This window comes from Pteropus alecto, unplaced genomic scaffold (assembly GCF_000325575.1).
Source record: "Pteropus alecto unplaced genomic scaffold, ASM32557v1 scaffold69, whole genome shotgun sequence".
NCBI lineage: Eukaryota > Metazoa > Chordata > Mammalia > Chiroptera > Pteropodidae > Pteropus > Pteropus alecto.
In genome coordinates this window covers 11,113,180-11,131,660 of record NW_006494610.1, presented here as the reverse complement: position 1 = coordinate 11,131,660, position 18,481 = coordinate 11,113,180, and the positions used below count along the sequence as shown (strand labels likewise).

The 18,481-nt window shown below is 34.7% G+C and overlaps 1 protein-coding gene and 1 pseudogene across 7 annotated transcripts in view; one reads left to right on the top strand and one right to left on the bottom strand.

Annotated features, from left to right (window-relative positions):
• The window catches only part of PHTF2 (putative homeodomain transcription factor 2), a 122,088-nt gene that overhangs the window by 51,459 nt on the left and 52,148 nt on the right, over positions 1-18,481 (top strand). For all 7 annotated transcript variants that reach the window (XM_006925743.3, XM_006925744.3, XM_025042174.1 and 4 more), the window contains one exon: positions 14,883-14,939. In XM_006925743.3, coding sequence (XP_006925805.1) covers positions 14,883-14,939 — 57 coding nt within the window. The remainder of the gene's footprint in view (positions 1-14,882; positions 14,940-18,481) is intronic.
• On the bottom strand, positions 14,274-14,389 carry LOC112474028 (annotated as a pseudogene).

The following is an 18,481-nucleotide window of genomic DNA, read 5'->3' as shown; positions in this document are numbered from 1 at the left end:
TAGTTAGCTTGGTTTGGGTCATTATTATTTAACTGAGTAAATTAATTCTCATATGCATGCTTGGCTAAGAGATTCATGACCCATGTTATCAATGCCTTTTCTTTGACTAGGCGGGAAGATGAAGTTCATGTTTTTTGGAGGTTTTTTTCTTAAGTTTGATATATAAAATATGAGCAGCACTGTTAGTGGTAAAATGAAGACAAAGTAAAGTTTTTTTGATCTTTTACTGTATTTTGATGATTTAGAAGCTTAAGAAATGAACCCTTAGTATTTTAACTAAGCTATTTATTTTAAGTAATAAATAGCTTTTAAAAAGCTATTTTAAATAATTTAATAATTTATATTAACTAATTTAAAAATAATTTCCACTCATTATTGAAATAACATTTATTGAAAAATCCAAATAATTATTGATTGAGTACTGTTAAATTTTATGCGTTTGGCTGTAAAAGCTTAACACCTGGGAATTAATGTTACGGGTTTGCTAATAGAACTTTAGTATATACTCTGTATAATTTTTTGACCCTCTGATTAAGTAAGGCATATTTGAATTATTTCATATGATTAATAAAAGAAACTAACGATCTTTTTTTTCCTCACTAGCAGGATCTTCACAATTCATGACACAAAGTTAGGTTAAGGAGAAAGGAGAAGTTAAATTATCTTTGTCAAGATGACTTCTTAGGAAAGGCTGTTATTCGGGCACAACCTTGATTAATAAATCCACTCAGAACATACTGCCGTGTATCAGCAGGTTGGAAAATAAACTTTGTAAATTATGCAGAGTGGTGTTGGTTTGCGTTAACAGCAATGTTCCCATTAAAGTTGGGCCAGGAAAAAACACCAGTGTGTTCTGCTTCTACTTTTCATTACACCTAAACTGTGCCAACAGCAGACAGCCAAGACCTCAGAAGGAAAGGCAAACCAGGGCCTCTCAGTAGCAGAATTTCTAGAAACTTTTCTGTAGGGCTCTGTTGTTAATGTTAATTTTATTTCTCTCTATTAGCCATATCTATTTCTCTTGTTTATCTGACATTTAGAATGGAGAGAGAATCTGATTGGCTCAGCTTTGGTCAGCTGCCTAGATCAGTGTAGAGGAGGGGCGTGTGCACGATCAAATATAGACATGGTCCTAGAGAGTCCCCTTCGTAATATGGCAGGCCTTCAGTACTTTATGCTTAGTGAGATAATGATTTTACTTAAGTATAAATGAGAGACAGGTGTTGAATCAACTAGATATTTGCTTTTTAATCATTAAAAAAGATTCAGTTCCTTATTAAAATGGGGGCTTGGGCATTTAGGGTTATGGAGGGACCCCTGAAATCATAACATATCTAGTAAGTATCACCAGCTTTGAGAATTTTTTTAATCTCTTGAGGACTGAAGGGGAATGGAAGAGAGGTCAGATGAGACAGTCATGGCTACGTCTTTCTCTTATAAGGTTGCTGGTGATGGCCTTCTCTCCTTGGCTTCTTCCAGAACTTGGAGTTCTACCAATTCTACCACAAAGCTGTTTGCCAGGCTCTCTTCCTTCCATTCCCTCTCTTTCCTGTGTGAACCAGTCGAATTCCTTCCATTACCACCTAATGCAATTGAAGTTACCCTTCTGCCACAAGAGCTCCTATGGAATATTATTGTTTTCTTGGTATATTTTAGCATTTTGGTTCTTTAACTCATTTTTTGCCTTGATATCCTGTGATATAGGTATCTGTCTATCTGCTCTTCTATAATACTAGAATTTCTGACAGTTTTGTTATTAAAATATAACTTTCTAGCTGCAAATTTCTATTATATAACTCATAGGAAAAGCTTTATTTTCATAATGAGACTTAATTAAACTGATTTTGAGCGATGGCAGTTGTTTTCTTAATGACCTGCCCCCTCTACTCCCAGTACTTTTCCATGAGAAAATGTATTCAAAAGCACCTATCCCAGTGCCTAACACTTAATGCTACTCAGATGATATTAGCTTCCTTTTTTCTTGATTTTTTAAATGATGTTTTTATCATAATTTAAAAGTATTTCATGTCTAACATAAGTGGAAAATGTAGATAAGCATAATAAAATAAAATGACATTGTGAATTTTCCCCAGCAAAATTAGAATCATATTGTATTTAGTTTTTTTATTATTCTGTTTTCATATACATAACAAAAATACTTTCTTACAGCACTAAATATCCCTTTAAAACATAATTTTAATGAATGTAACATTGTATTATATAAATGTGCCATAATTTGTTTATTAAACCCTTCTATTTACATATAGCATTAATGCCATTAAACTCGTCTCTTATTTCTTCTTTTTTTTCTTATTTCTTTAATGGCTTTATAAATGGAAATTTCTAGTAAACAGAGAGACTCTTGAGACATCAGTTCCCACATATGTAACCAGTTTCCCATCTCAGTGGCCATGTTATCCTGTGTGTGGATACCTTCATGCCATTCAAGCTCTTTATTCTAGACCTTTTCATTTTTCTTGGGCTCTGCCACCCCACATTAGGATATCCTCCAAGTGGATGTGCTTCTCACCAAGTTCAGGCTCTGACTTTCCTTACCCCACAAGGTGCCCCTCAACCCCACTGTGTGTGTGTGCCTGCGTGCGTGCGTGTGTGTGTGTGTGTTTCTTCCCCTCCTGATCCTGGGCTGTTGAGCCTTGGTGGTAAAAGGAAAAATACAAACATAACCCAGCCGATTGCTTCTAATACCAGCTCAAGTGTGTGTGCTCTTCCTGTTGCCCCTAATCTAACACTCTAGTTAACACTATATCTTGTCTCCCCTAGTGGTTGTTTACCTTTTCTATTGTCCCCCATTCCCTAAACTCTCCAGCTTCCATAGCTCAGCTAATGGTTTTGCGTACTGTTTAAATGAGATCAAGATTATTTGACAAAAACGTGTTTAGCTACCTATTCACCTCAAATGTTTGAATATTTTTAGCTCTCTTGACTTTACTGCTTTCTTGAAACTCTTTCTTTGTTTGGCTTTTACTGTAGTATATTGTCCTAGTTTTCTTCCTACCTATCTGACTAATTTTTCTGTCTCCTTACCTGACTTTGATACTTCTCTCCAGTTGAATATATATTTCTCTTAATATTTTTTTCTTGATCTCCTTAAGCCGTTGTATTTCCCTAGATTATCAAATTGCCCACATAATGTCCAAACACCTAGTTTATGCTGCTATGTTCCAAATTTTGTCCCTTCCCAACTCTCCAGAACTCTAGCCATATCTAGTTGTCATGTAGTTCCAACAGCCTTTTTTAAACCTGTTTTATTCCATGTTATGGTTAATGATACTAATGCAGTTCAGGTACTTGAGCCTGCAGTTGTCATTTTAATCTTTTTTCCAAGCCCCCATATCTAGTAAATTTACTGTTCTTGTACATTTTACCTCACAGATACTGCTCTTTCACACCGTTTCTCACTCATGCATAGTACGGTAATGCCTATTTTATTCTGCTTTGAATTATAACTAACTCTCTTTGGATTTGAAACTTCTTAGAGGCCGATTCTACCATAACCATCTCTCTTTGCTGAATTAAAGGATACTCTTTGAGGGTTTTTTTTCTAAACTTGAGTCAGTGTCTTACTCTGTCATTAACTGGCTTTCCCTAGGCAATAGGAATTTGGTCATGATTCACATGATTTGATTATATGTGTGTGGCCTGTAATACACTATTCTTAGGGTTAATGCAGGAAAAGGTGTGGTTTTAGTTGATGCATAACCTGACAGAATGTGTGGGAAGATTTTAGGTGGATTTAGTGGCATTACGTATAATGAATGGAATCTTTGCTAATTAGCTATATTTTAGTATCTACAGATGAGAATGTGTTTTCATGTTTTAATCCAAATGTCAGAGGTTAGTTACACATGTATTCAATTTCAAAATTGAATTCTAGAAATCTTTTCTTCCTTGAAAAGTTATATTCTCCCCTCAAAAAGACTTTAATCTTCTTAAAAATTTTTATTTTTTATTTTCTTTCTATTCAAGCAGCTTGACTTTAGTAACACTTTTGGTTATGATACAGTTCTGCCAGTAATTGATAGCAGAAGAAATTAATGACAGTTGAAGCAAAGATGTTGCTTATAATTTTCATATTTATTTCATGGTTTAGATTTCTTTCCCCAATTAGAATATCTCAACTTTGAATATTTACCTATTTCATGTCTTCTCTTCTCTCAAATAACACTAGAATTATAGGGGAATATTTTAATGATTGGATTATTAAAAAGCTTCCATGGTTTGACTTCTCATATGTTTTTTAGAGTTCTAAGCAAAGATTGATTTAGAAGAGTTAAAGATTTGGTAAAATAATTTGGTAGTTTTACATTTAAAAGAGTTACTAGTTCTTGCCATGCATGTCCTCAGACTACTTTGTCTGACATCATCATCATCATCCTTCATAGTTTGTATTGTGTGATTAAATGATTCCACTTCTTCATTTGATCCTCATCATTAAAGTCACCTGAATGTTTGACTTCTGTAGGTGTGTGTGAGTGTGGGGGAGGTAACGGGCATTCAGAAACATTGGACTATATTTTGATTAAAATAGGATCTTGTGAAAAAACAATAGAATAGGATAGCATATAAATGGAGACATAATTGGAATTTTTAGGCAAGATAGTAGGGTAGAAACAAGGTGTTTTAGGAGCAGTTATATGGACTCAGAGATATTCCAGTAGACAAATTGGTTTGAGAGAAAGTAGTTATGGGCAAAAAACAGTGAAAACCTGTTTGATATTCAAAGCATTGAGAGTATTACTTTGGAATTAAACATTTTTAAAAAGTCAAAAGAATTAGTTTCTAGTAATTCTGGATAGATATTTATCTGAAGGTTATTAAGTAACCCTAATGGTTTTAAGTGGTCCTAATTGTTTTTGTGGTATGTTTTAGCAATATGAACAGAAGTACTGGATATAATTTGGAGTGTGCACTAAACAACATAATTTTGGGAGTTATATATATGTTTTTTTCATTGGTGATTAATATTTTATTCACTATTTTGCTCAGTAACTTTAATTTTGTTATATTGCTCAATCAGTCAGTTTCTCTTTTTTATGAAATTTATAGATAGGTCATTGTAAGAATGAAAGTGTAGGTGTCTGGGAAAAATGTGATTTGGGGTGTTGACAGCTCTATTTTCATTTATAAATGGTTAACATTTCTTAGAAAGTATTACATTGGTTATAAATTAAGAGAAACACATTTATCTCCACATGATTGTTTTTGCTTTCTTCTTTGTATCTTTTGCCCGAACATTTCTAGTTATCCTTATTGGTTCTTTCTTTTTTCATAGTACATTGAATCATTTTTTTCTATTTAAATAACATTTTATTTTATTTTAAATTAAGTTTATTGGGGTAACATTGGTTAATACAGTTATATAATTTTCAGGTGTACATTATAATTTGACATCTATATATTCTATTGTGTGTCCATCACCCAAAGTCCAGTTTCCTTCAGCTATCATATATTTGATCCCCTTTACCCACTTAACCCTACCCTACCCCCCCTATATTTGACCCCCTTTATCCATCTACCTACCCCTTCCTCCCTCACCCACTATCCACTAGTTTATAGTCCATCTCCATGAGTCTCTGTTTGTCCTGCTCATTTGTTGCTTTTAAGTTTATATCCCACATATAAGTGATATTATATGATTTTCAACTTTTTCTGTCTGGCTTATTTCGTTTAGCATGACTATCTCGAGGTCCATCCATGTTGTCACAAATGGCAGTATTTCATCTTTTCTTATGGCTGAGTAATATTTTATTGTATATATATATGTACCACAGCTTCTTTATTCAGTCATGTATTGTAGGACACTATGAATAATACTGCTATGAACATTGGTATGCAAATCTCTTTTTGGATATAGGTTTTCAAGTCTTTGGGGTAAATGCCCAGTAGAGGGATTGCTGGATCATATGGTAGATCAATTCTTAGTTTTTTGAGGAACCTCCATACTGTTTTCCATAGTGGCTGTACCAATTTGCTGTCCCACCAGCAGTATATGAGGGTTCCTTTTTCTCCGCATCCTCGCCAACATTTGTTATTACTTGTCCTGTTGATTATAGCTTTTCTAACAGGTTTGAGATGGTATCTCCTTGTGGTTTTGATAGCTAGTGATGTTGAGTATCTTTTCATATATTTGTTGGCCATTTGTATGTCCTCTAGGGAGAAGTGTCTATTCAGGTCCTCTGCCCATTTTTTGATTGGATTGTTTGTTTTTTTGTGGTTATTGTGTCATATGAGTTCTTTGTATATTTTGGATATTAGGCCCTTATCGGAGGCGTTGCTTGCAAATATATTTTCCCATTCGGATGGCTGTGTCTTTACCTTGTCGACAGTTTCTTTTGCTGTGCTGAAGCTTTTTAGTTTGATGTTGTCCCATTCATTTATTTTAGCTTTTACTTCCCTTGTGTTTAAGGTCAAATTCATAAAATCCTCTCTAAGTCCAAGGTCCTTGGGCATAGTTCTTATATTTTCTTCTATGCATTTTATTGTTTCAGGTCTTATATTCAGGTCCTTAATCCATTTCGAGCTAATTCTGGTGTGTGGTCATAGACAATAGTCTAGTTTCATTCTTTTGCAAGTGGCTTTCCAATTTTCCCAGCACCATTTATTGAAGAGGCTTTCTTTTCTCCACTGTATGTTTTTGGCTTTTTTTCTCAAAAAATTATTTACCCATACCAATATGGGTTTACTTCTGGACTCTTGATTCTGTTCCACTGGTCCGTGTGTTTATTTTTCTGCCAATACCATGCTGTTTTGATTACTGTCGCTTCGTAGTTTAATTTGAAGTCGGACAGGGTGATGCCTCTAGCCTTGTTCTTTGTTCTCAGGATGGCTTTGGCAATTTGGAATCTTTCGTGCTTCCATACAGATCTGATGTTTTTTTGTTCTATTTCTTTAAAAAATGTTCATGGTATTTTGATGGCGATTGCAATACATTGAATCTTTACTCTCCGCATATTGATACATTAAAAAATTATGGCCATATCATTAGTGAGTATGTCGTCATAAATTAATTTAAATATATTTTAACTTATCAATTTAAAAATGAGGTGATTGAGCCTAGAGAGATTAAGATTTTCCAAGATAGGAAAGAACTAATATTTAAAAGAAGGACTGACTATATACCAGACACTGTTTTTACATTCCAGGTTTGCGAATTAGGTTTCGTTATCTCCATTTTACCGAGGCTCAGATGTCAAAAAACTTGCCCAAGACCACAAGTTTAGTCATGGTGAAGACAAGATGAAAATCCAGTTCCCTTGCCCAGCCCAGGGTCTTTTCTACCCCTGTCAGCAAACATGAAGAACTGATCAACTAAGGCAGTGGGGAAAACAAAGGATTAAAAATTAACACTCCAAATATAACAAAGGGTATATTCTGATTGATAACTTTTACTTTTATAAAAAGACTCAAAGATAAAAATGAATTATCTTTGCTTGTTAAATCATTATCAAAATATGGGACTTGTTAAATCATTATCAAAATATGGGACTCGCCATAGCTATAAAAGCAACGTGACCTTTGCCTATTAGGGTCTTATAGTTGGTGATGCGTGTGCAAAAAAATAGTCACAAAAATTGTAGAATATATTTACTATCAATCAAGAAATGAAAAGGATCACCAAGAACACAGGCATCTCTTTTACTTTTTCTTTTCTTTTTTTTAAAGGAGAAATAGTCTCAAGATATTCTTTAACCTCTTGCCTGAGGGTATTCTTGTCATTCTTTTAACAGACATATTCTTGCTAATAAGGTAGAGTACATTTGTTTTGTTATGTGATTGGCCTCTGAAGTTTGTTGAATGGGATGGGCCAAGCTAGGGAGGGATTTGGGTTCTGTTTATATTTATTTATGAGCTCAATCTTTTATCTAAGCACTTAAAACTAGTTAAACTGTTGATAACTGCCTTTCTGAAGCAAGACACCTTCTCTTTAGCCTTTTGATATCTGAGCCAGTGCTTTTCTGAGTGTGATGACCTAAGGGGTCATCAGATTGCCTAAGACTAGCTTATCAGATTGCCTAAGACTAGCTTTTCAAATTATTTTTCAGAGGTACTTTTCTAGAATTCCTAAGTGCCAGTTGTTTCCCATTTCACCATCTAATTATCTAGGCTTTAACATTCATACTCTTGATACCATCATATTCATTAACAAAAGTTTTTTTTTTTTTTTTCGTAGAAGCTGGAGCTAACTGGCACACATCTAGACAGTCTTTTACAGTCTTTTTCTCTATTTATAATCCTCACCATCCCTTTGTATCCCTGAATTCCCCTCTTTCATGTCCCCCTCCCTATCTTCTTCTCCTTTTCCCCTTCCCAATTTTGTCTTTCTCAATGTATAGAAAGATAGGTGGGGGTAGATGATTCCTTGTAAAGAAACTGTTCAGTAACAGAAACATATTATTTCCTAAGATAACTAGTTCAAATAACTTGAGAGTCACCAGACCCGAGTTAGAATCCTGCTATATAAAAGTAGTATATATCCATTGTTGGGGGTGGGGGGGAGTAATATAGCATTAATGATTATGAAGCAGAAAGGAAAAGTGCTGTTCTCATCTATACTTCTTGGAGATAATCACTATTCATCATTTTCAAGTACCCTTCTAAATGTTTGCTGTATATATTTACATATATATTTAATGTAGCATATAATAGTCTTCAGTACATCAGAAAGCATCTAAAGCAGGGGTCCTCAACCCCTGGGCCACAGACATGTACCTGTCCATGGCCTGTTAGGAATCGGGCCACACAGTGGTGGGCAGGCAAGCAAGCGAAGCTTCATCTGTATTTGCAGCCGCTCCCCAGCGCTAGCATCACCGCCTCACCTCCACCTCAGATCATCAGGCATGAGATACTCATAGGAGCACCCATCTCTGGTGCCCAAAAGGTTGGGGACCGCTGAACTAGTGTATTCATTTAGTTGAAGTTTAATCCAGTTCGTATTACTAAATTATAGTATCTCAATTTCTTCTCATTTTTAGTATTTAAATTTTTTTTCCACTTTCAAGATGCTGTACCCTTAATTCTTTTTTGGTTTGTTTGTTTTTTTGTTTTTTGTTTTGTCTATCTTAAATCTCTGTAATGGCTCAAAGTTCATTTATAAAGATAGGAAAGAAAATAAATTAGATAAGAAAACAAATGCAAGATGGAGAATACGGTAAATTAAGACATTTGCATCTTAGGGCTTCAGTCTTAGTTGAAGTAGTTGGCTAGACGTTCTTCCAGGAGTGGTAAAGTTCACAGTAATTAGGAATAAGCCTGTGGGAAGGAAACTTAGAATTGTTCTTGTCATTATGGGGAGCATGGTAAGAGGTCCATATAGGATTGGCAGACACGTTGAAGATACGGGATGAATCTGTAGAAGGCAAAGTTTTGGTCTTCTGGGATTAGATTTAAAAATCAAACAAACAAAAAACTACAATCTTCTCTTGTTGGGTAAGAGTACACCAGATGCTTAAGGTGTTTAGGACATCCGGAGTAATAAACAGAATGTTGATAAAATTGCTTACCATAGCCAAGCACCAGAGAATGAACTTCTCTCTTAACATGTAAAACTGTTGGCTGCACAGCAATGTAAATCAGGATTTCAGAGACTTATAATGCAGTGGAAAAAATGTTTTCCCTCTTTGAAACAGTTCACCACTTATGAAGAATCGGTGGAAACCCATAGAACTACTCACATATTAATTACTTCAGTATTCCTAAGTCTGTCTAGCAATACAGCATTATTTGCATAGGTATCCTTTTCTCATAGAATGTCAGACACTTTTCTGAACACCCAAACAGTAGAGGCATTATGGGGGCAGGGAGAGTGGGCAGGAGAGAGCAGTTAGGAGGTAGCTGAAATCTGGAAGTAGCCAAAATATTAATAATATTTTTTATCAGTTGATTTTTCACAGAGAACTTGGATTTCTTATTAATATTATGTTGAAAAAAAATTTCTTAAAAGAGACAGCTATTAAGTTTAGGTGACTTAGTCAAGTCTACCAAGTATTTCTGTGTCGGAGGTAGAATAGTGCCTTTAGAAAACTTGTCGAGTTACTTGTTTTTAATTTTGTTAGCACAGCTCTGCAAATTATTCTTGATCCATGATCCCAAGTCTTGAGATGATGTTTTTTCTCTTCTTCAGTCTAAGTTTCATTTCTTTTCTTGCTGTATGATAATTGACCATAAGATTATGTTTCTTTCAGGGGAAAAGCTTGACCGCAGCCACAAGTGTTCTATCTACTATCTTGCCAAATTTCGGTGTGAAATAAAGTGAGGTTTTAAATCAGAAGGGGTCTTTAGAATTCTTTCTCTGTCCCTCCCAGTATCCTGCCACCACCCTGACTTCATGATGCCTCTAATGTACTACTCACGAATCCTTAGAAACAAACAATTTTCAGAGACAATTTAGTCTAAATTCAGATTTAAGAGTAATTATTTTTTAAAAAAATGGCATACCCATCACTAAGCAGAACCCTAAACATCCCCTGAAGCACCTGCATTTGGGTTAATAGGCACCTTCACAGTTTTCTCAAGAAATGGCGTATTCACTTAGTAAGTAAAAGGTCCATTCTGGTGGCATTTTCTAACAAAAAAAAAGTTTACTACGAAGGGGTACTGATGTTCAGTTATAGAGACATTTAATTGCTTGTAATTGAAAATAACACTTATCTAGTTAAGATCCCACAGATATTTAATCACAGTAAAAGTTGTCCTTCCTCTCACCCATCAAATCTTTGGAAAAAATTGATTTTTCAGTTAAACAAGCTATGTTTATCCCTTTTTTTTTTTTTTTTTTTAGCTCTTTTATAGGAATATCACTGCCCTTTTTTGTCGAGTTGCATTCTGCTGTTTACAAGTATCTCAATCTTCAAAAAGCTTTTCTACCTTTCACCACTGCTTCATTGCAAAGGTTATTGGACTTTCTGCACCTTTTAAAACCTGCGCTCTTGAGTGCTATCCTGCTGTGGCACTGAACCTGGTCATGCAAGGACTGACATGCATTTGATTTGGTCTATTACATATGCATTATTTTATTTTCCCTGACTTTAGGATTGTGGGACATATATTTCCATGTCATATCTTTGAGTCACCTTGAATTAAAACCAGTTCTTTTAAAAGAGAATTTAGTGAATTCTTTTGTACATGAAAATAAAATACTGCCAAATAATCATTAAAACATACAAGTACCTATTAGTTTTGGTTATTGGTTCACTAAAAAGTATGTAGTACATTGAAATTGTTATACATTTTAAAAATAAATTTTGATTTGAATGCGAGGAAACATGGTGAAGTGACAGACGTCCTCACATCTCTCCCCTTGAAACAACAATAAGCTGAACATCTAAAACTCAACAAAAAACACCCAAACTGCACACCAGCACGTCTGAGCGTGGGATCTGTGCATAAGAGCTACCAGAACCCCGGGTGTCAGGTGGTGGACTGGGAGTAATAAAGAAGCTACCTCTCGCAGCTGCCAGAGCGCCCTGCAGGAGGAGGAGTAGAGGGCAAGGTGCAGCGACTTCCCTGAATAACCCTGACTGGAAGTACCGGGACTCCTATGCAGCTGGCATCAGGGCTCAGTCATCAAGGAAGAAAGCAGAGAAGTGGGATGGGACCGCAGAGAAACAACAGTTGATTTCTACTGGCCCCGGTTGTAAAACCAAGGCTGAGCTGCTGCCGCCAACTCCCAACACAGAGGGCTCCTCCCACCATACCCTCCAAGACTGATCACCACGGAGCCCCAGGGGAATCTGAAAAACGCTACCAAAACTGTTGCTAACACTGAAAGGGACTGAAACTGAGAGTAGCAAGTGTGATTAAATATCTACAAGAAAATAAAAAAGACGTTTAGGCTTTAGATAAAGCAGGGATCCAAGAGGCTTAGACGCCACCTACGGGAAACCACAAGAAAAACACCTTCTCTGCAGCAGGCTAAAGAGAGACCTTTATATAATAAATCTTCCTGGAAAAACAGCAGAATATACTTCCATTAATGCCCAGGTGGAGAAATAGTTCGTTAAACACCATGAGCAACCAAGGCAACAAGGCATCTCAGAAAGAAGGAGAGAAATCTCCAGAAAATAAGCTTACATACATAGAAATATCCGACTTAAATGATAGAATTCAGGATGGTACTTCGGAATAAACTCAATGAGGTCTGAAACAACTCAAATCAACAATTTCAGGAATTGTAAAAACAACTAGATGAGCAGAACAAGGAGATTGAAACCCTCAAAAGGAACCAAATAGAACTTCTGGAGATGAAGAACACATACAAATGGCCAACAAATATATGAAAAGATACTCAACATCACTAGCTATCAAAACCACAAGGAGATACCATCTCAAACCTGTTAGAAAAGCTATAATCAACAGGACAAGTAATAACAAATGTTGCCGAGGATGCGGAGAAAAAGGAACCCTCATATACTGCTGGTGGGACTGCAAATTGGTACAGCCACTATGGAAAACAGTATGGAGGTTTCTCAAAAAACTAAGAATTGATCTACCATATGATCCAGCAATCCCTCTACTGGGCATTTACCCCAAAGACTTGAAAACTCATATCCAAAAAGATATTTGCACACCGATGTTCATAGCAGCACTAGTCACAGTGGCCAGGACATGGAAGCAACCGAAGCGTCCTACGATAGATGATTGGATAAAGAAGCTGTGGTGTATATAAATATACAATGGAACATTAGTCATAATAATAGATGAAATACTGCCATTTGTGACAATCTGGATGGACCTCGAGATAATCATGCTAAGTGAAATAAGCCAGACAGAAAAAGTTGAAAATCACATGATATCACTTTCACATGGGATATAAACCTAAAAAGCAACAAATGAACAGGACAGAGACTCAGGGACTTGGACAATGGACTGTTGGTTACCGGAAGATAGGTGGTGAAGGAAGAGGCACGAGGTAGAAAGGGTAAAGGGGGTCAAATATACAGGGTTTGAGGGAAGGTGAAGTGGACAAAGGGATTCAAATTTATGGTAGCTGAAGGAAACTGGACTTTGGGTGGTAATCATACAATAGAATATATAGATGTCAAGTTATAATGTACATCTGAAAATTATATAATCATATTAACCAATGTTACCCCAATGAACTTAATAAAAAATAAAATAAATTTTGATTGAATTAAGCCTAGTCATTCTGAATTAATCAAGTTAAAGCAGAATTACTCCTGTGGAATATGTGTTCTCATACTTGTCTTTTCTGCCTTTAAGGAAAATGATTGTTTGATTGAATTCAGAATTTAAGAGGATAAGGAGCAAGTAGTCGCTGCAAGGCAGCTCTACCATTAGGCCTGACTAATTGGTCATTGCTTACCTAGGGCTTCTTAGTCCTGCTTTATGGAGACCGATGGTAGTTGTAGTTACATATAAGTGAGTTGTTCAGTCTGCGTGGGTTGATCTAAGTATTATAAGGTTTTAATCTGCAGGGTATATTATATCATGTATCATAAGAAAAGAGTCACAGAGAAGAGATGAAAAAGAAAACAGGATTTAAAGGACCAAAGAAATTAATATGAATTAATAATTTGTAAGAGAGAGTAATAGAAATGAAGGGCTCTTATAGAAGCATTTGATAAATCATTTTATTCTACTTTCTTCACATCTATCTTTAAACCATTCTCATTATCTCAGTTTCTCAGTTCTCAAAATAAGATTTTAAAATATAAAAGATCTTCGGGGGTAGAATGATATTGTGACTCAAAATATTTTCTTGAAATTTTCTTATATCTGCCTATATCTAGTCTCTGACTCTCATCTCTTATTTATAATTATCTGAAGTAATTTTAATTTCTTAGGATTCTAATTTTCTGTTAATGCTAATAATGAAAAGTCTTAAAACTGTAGACCATTGACCCATTTCAATGTCCTGTTAGATATAGAGAATTTAGTGGAAACTGGAGACAATAGGAGCTAATAGCAGAGAACATGGGGAAGAACAGAAAAAATGGTTTGTTCATCCTTCCCAGGGAAAGATGTATAGTTTAAGAACTTTCTAGCATCTAAGAGTAATAGGCATAGAAACTACAAGGGATTGTACTTCCTGATGATTTCCCTGTATCTTTGATTGCTTTTATGACTTTATTTTCAATTTAAACCTTAATTTAAGTGTTAATTGTGGTCTACATGTTTATCAATTTTTAATTCTATAGAATATTGGTATATTTTCTTTAAAAATAACTCCATAAAGAATTTATCACTTGAGAGTGGTTTTTTTTTGAAATTAATTAATTAATTTTATTTATTTATGCCTACAGCACCTGGTCTTCCTAGGTGGTCTCCCAGCCAAGTATTAACCAGGCCCAACCCTGCTTAGCTTCCAAGATCAGACATCAGGCTTATTCAAGGTGGCATGGCTGTAGATCATGGACCATGGCTCCACTGGGGCACGAACCCAGGACCTTCTGCATGAAAAGCAGATGTGTTAATTGCTACACTGTGGAACCACGTCTGAGAGTTTTTTCTTGAATGTCTCAGAAATGTAGCAATTATATTTATTTAAAATAAAGGATTCTGTAGGACAGTGGCTTTCTAACTTTAGTAATGTATCAGAATCTCTAGAGGAATTTTTAAAAGTTGGGTGCCACACCCATATTTCTGATTCAGAAACTCTGGGGTAAGGCTAGAGAGTTTGCATTTCTTTTCTAACAAGTTCCTAGATGATGCTGAAACTGTTGGTCCTGAAACCATACTTTGAGAACTGCTGCAGCACTGATCACAGAACTGTGAGACAGAGCTGATACTAATCTGTGCTGCATGATTGCTGAGTTGCTAGTAATGCAAGAAGAGTTATACCTATTGGATGGGTACTCATGATGATCATTTAATGTAGTGTTATCTTTTATTTGTTTTCATAGATTGGAGCATATGATCAACAAATATGGGAAAAATCTGTTGAACAAAGAGAAATCAAGGTAATAAGTTTTATTTTGTATATTCTGAAATATAGTTCTATAAATTGATTATTCACCACATTTTATTTAATATCTTTCTACATGCTTTTAAGATATAAATTATTTTTATTCTAATCAAACTTTAAAGAAGATAGACTCTTTTCTGATGGCATAGTTCTGTGTTTTTACCTCTGATTTTTTCTTTGGTTTCCAGCATCTTTCTGTTCTTTTAAAATTTAATTTTTAATGATTATTTTTTGTCAGCTCTTTTCCCCTTTTACTTGTCACCTTATACTTCTAGTTTGCTTTTCCTCCCTTTTGATGCTGTCATTGTTCTGTACAGTTTATTAAACTGGTAAGTGTTTCAGGATTTTTTCCTGCCTGAGTGGTCCTGTGCAAATGCTTCTCTGCTTAATTGAGATTTGCTTTTTGGTGCTACTAACAGAATGACTTGGGTGCAAATGAAGTTGCTGAAAAGTTGGTCATTTAAAAAAAGAATTTAGGAAAATAAAGCATTAATTTAAATGTTTTTTTTGGTAGATAATTTCTTCTGGAACATATAATCACTTATGCTGATACATTCTCATAGGCTACCTTGCTAGCATGAAAACTTTTTAAACTAAATTTATTGTTTCTCAGCAATCACTTCTTTTTGATAAGATTTATATTTTTAATTTGCATAGATTGTACTAATCAGTGTGTTCCTGCACGAGCTAAATTTAATATGGGCCCAGAGAATGTTACTTTAGTTGCTTGACATTTTCTGTTTTGTACGGAAAGGTTTACATTAGATTAAAAACTAATGTCTCTAGTTACTTAAAAATCTGTCCATAAATCTGTGTTTACATAACTTAGTCATCTGTAAGGAAGAGTAAGATTCTTTGCCATTTGTTAGTTTTAGTCTTTAAACTGTTTTCAGTAAGTACCTACTGTGTGTTAAATATAGGATTAAATCATGGGGACAAAAAATGAAATAGATTATAATTTTGTAGACGAGATAATAATTACAGATGAGACTAATCCATTTAAGAGAGGGAGGTATAGGTTTCTTTGGGGAAGTACAGGGAGGAGCAGCCTTGGGGAGGTTAGGAAAGATTTCACAAAGGAAATGACTCATGAGCTAAGTTTGAGAGACATTTGGGAGAATGAAGAAAACATTCCAGATAGAATGAAGAGCATATGAAAATATATATAAAGGAAGGAGCATGACTCCTCAAGAAGACGCTTGATTGGTAATAGGTTGGTTGGAGGAAGGAGATAAGGTGGTTAGGAGTAAAACAAGAAATGAAAATGAAAGTCAGATCATAAAGGGCCTTGACTGCCTTACCCAAGAGTCTAGACATGATCTGGAAAAACAATGAGAGAGACATTGAAGGATTTTAAGCAGAAAAAGTTCCTGATTAAATTTATATTTTTAACAACTGTATTCAAGCAGCATTAAGTATGAGGAGAAATTAGAAGAGCAGATAAAGAGTTCTGTTTTAGAAATATCAAGGGTAGTACTTGGGCGAGAGGTTTAGGAGTCCTCACAATGTAAACTGTGTGTGTGTGTTGTATGTATTATATATTCTACACATTATATAGATACAACTATAGGAGTGAGTAGATTTACATTGAATGATGAAAGAAGAAAGCTGTGAATAAAATTTTGGGAAACATCAGTATTTAATGGATAGGTAAAGGAAAAGATGTAAGTGAAGTAGGAAAGAGGAGAGATCCATGAGACAATAGAGTGTCATGAAGAGTTGGAATAGTCAAGCAAATAAAGAGTGGCAGAGAGGTCTAGTAAGATGCCTTAAAATCTTTTATTTTTGACAGTCTTTAACTTGTTGGACAGTGAATATTAAGTACTTTGAGAGGTCGCGTTATCAGTTGACACATTTGGATTTTTTTTTAAATTTAAAAACCTCAAAATATATATATGATTTTTTAAAATTTTAAGCCACTCATCACAAATTGCTACTTTTAGCTATGTAATTCCTCATTTTAAAAATAAATGTTTTAGTGCCTAAATAGTGGCTAGGGTAAGGAAGGATTATATTAATCATTACCTGGTGCACTGACTGGATGAATTTAGGGAAGGCTAAGACCTGTAACTTGTTTCTGAAATATATCTGCCTTTAAAGATAACACTTTGTAATAGTAATCAAAGAGTTAAAACTTACTTTTTTTTAATTAAAAGTGTCAATTTGTGACAAGCCTAAAACCATTCTTTCTAAACATTCTAGAGATCTATTTATAGTGCAAAATAATTTTGCATTTATTCTGAGAAAAGTAGACAAGTGCATAACTGGTATATTAATGTTAATATTTGATATAGAAAAAAACAAAAATACTGCACCAGTTGCATAAAGAACACTACCAAATGTATTGAATTTATCCTTCTGTGTTATCAGTTGGCTCATTATCTGTCAAAGCAGTTAGCGACAACTAAAGAAATCAAAGAAAGCCATGAAACTATATTTCTGGGAAATGTTTATTTTTTTTTAAATGAAAGGCCCGGAGCTTATATTACTAGAGCATTATTTAAGTCTTTTGTTAAGTTGCAAATTATTTTTTCTTTAACATTTAAAAAATTATAACTGAAAACTTTTATTTTCTGATCATCTTGACTCAAATTTAAAATTAAATGTGGAATTTCCCTCTGTTTTAATACCTACAAGAGTTTTAAAGCTTCAATGAAAAGAACTGTGCTTTAAAGTTATGATAGAGGAAAAAGAGGGATGGGAGAACTAAACAGTATGTCAAGAAAGTGAAACTGATGGTTACATTCTTTGATGGAGTCTAAGTGTTATAATAGTTCCATGCACAGGAAGTCTGGATCATTGAACAGAAGTATTTTCTAAACTTAAACAGCCCCTTTAAGCTTTTCGGCTCAACATTATCTGTGTATTTATAATTTCTTTCAATTCAAAAGTTCATACTATTTGTGTTAATGAAATTTAGGAATTTACTCTAGTTTTTTAAATGTATAGTCAGTAAAGAATATATTATTTGAATTCTTAGAGATAAAGTGTATTCATAGTACTTGATTGTTTCTACTTACTTTTTCTAAATTAATTAATTAAATTTTTAATGGTGACATTGGTAAACGAAATCCAAAAAGTTTCTGCTGTACACTTTAACAGTAAGGCATATATATACTTACACTGTTTGTTCACCTCCCATAGCTAGATTTCTTTCTGTCATGACATATTTGATCCCCTTTACCCCGTCTACTCCCTACACCACCTCCTGCCAACCCTCTGGTAACCACTAGTCTATTGTCAATGTCCATGAATCTCTGTTTGTTTGTCCTGTTCTTTTGTTGCTTTCTGATTTATATCCCACATGTAAGTGATATTATGTGATTTTCAACTTTTTCTGTCTGGCTTATTTCACTTAGCATGATTATCTCGAGGTCTATCCAGATTGTCGCAAATGGCAGTATTTCATCTATTATTATGACTAATGTTCCATTGTATATTTATATACACCACAGCTTCTTTATCCAATCATCTATCGTAGGACGCTTCGGTTGCTTCCATGTCCTGGCCACTGTGACTAGTGCTGCTCTGAACCTC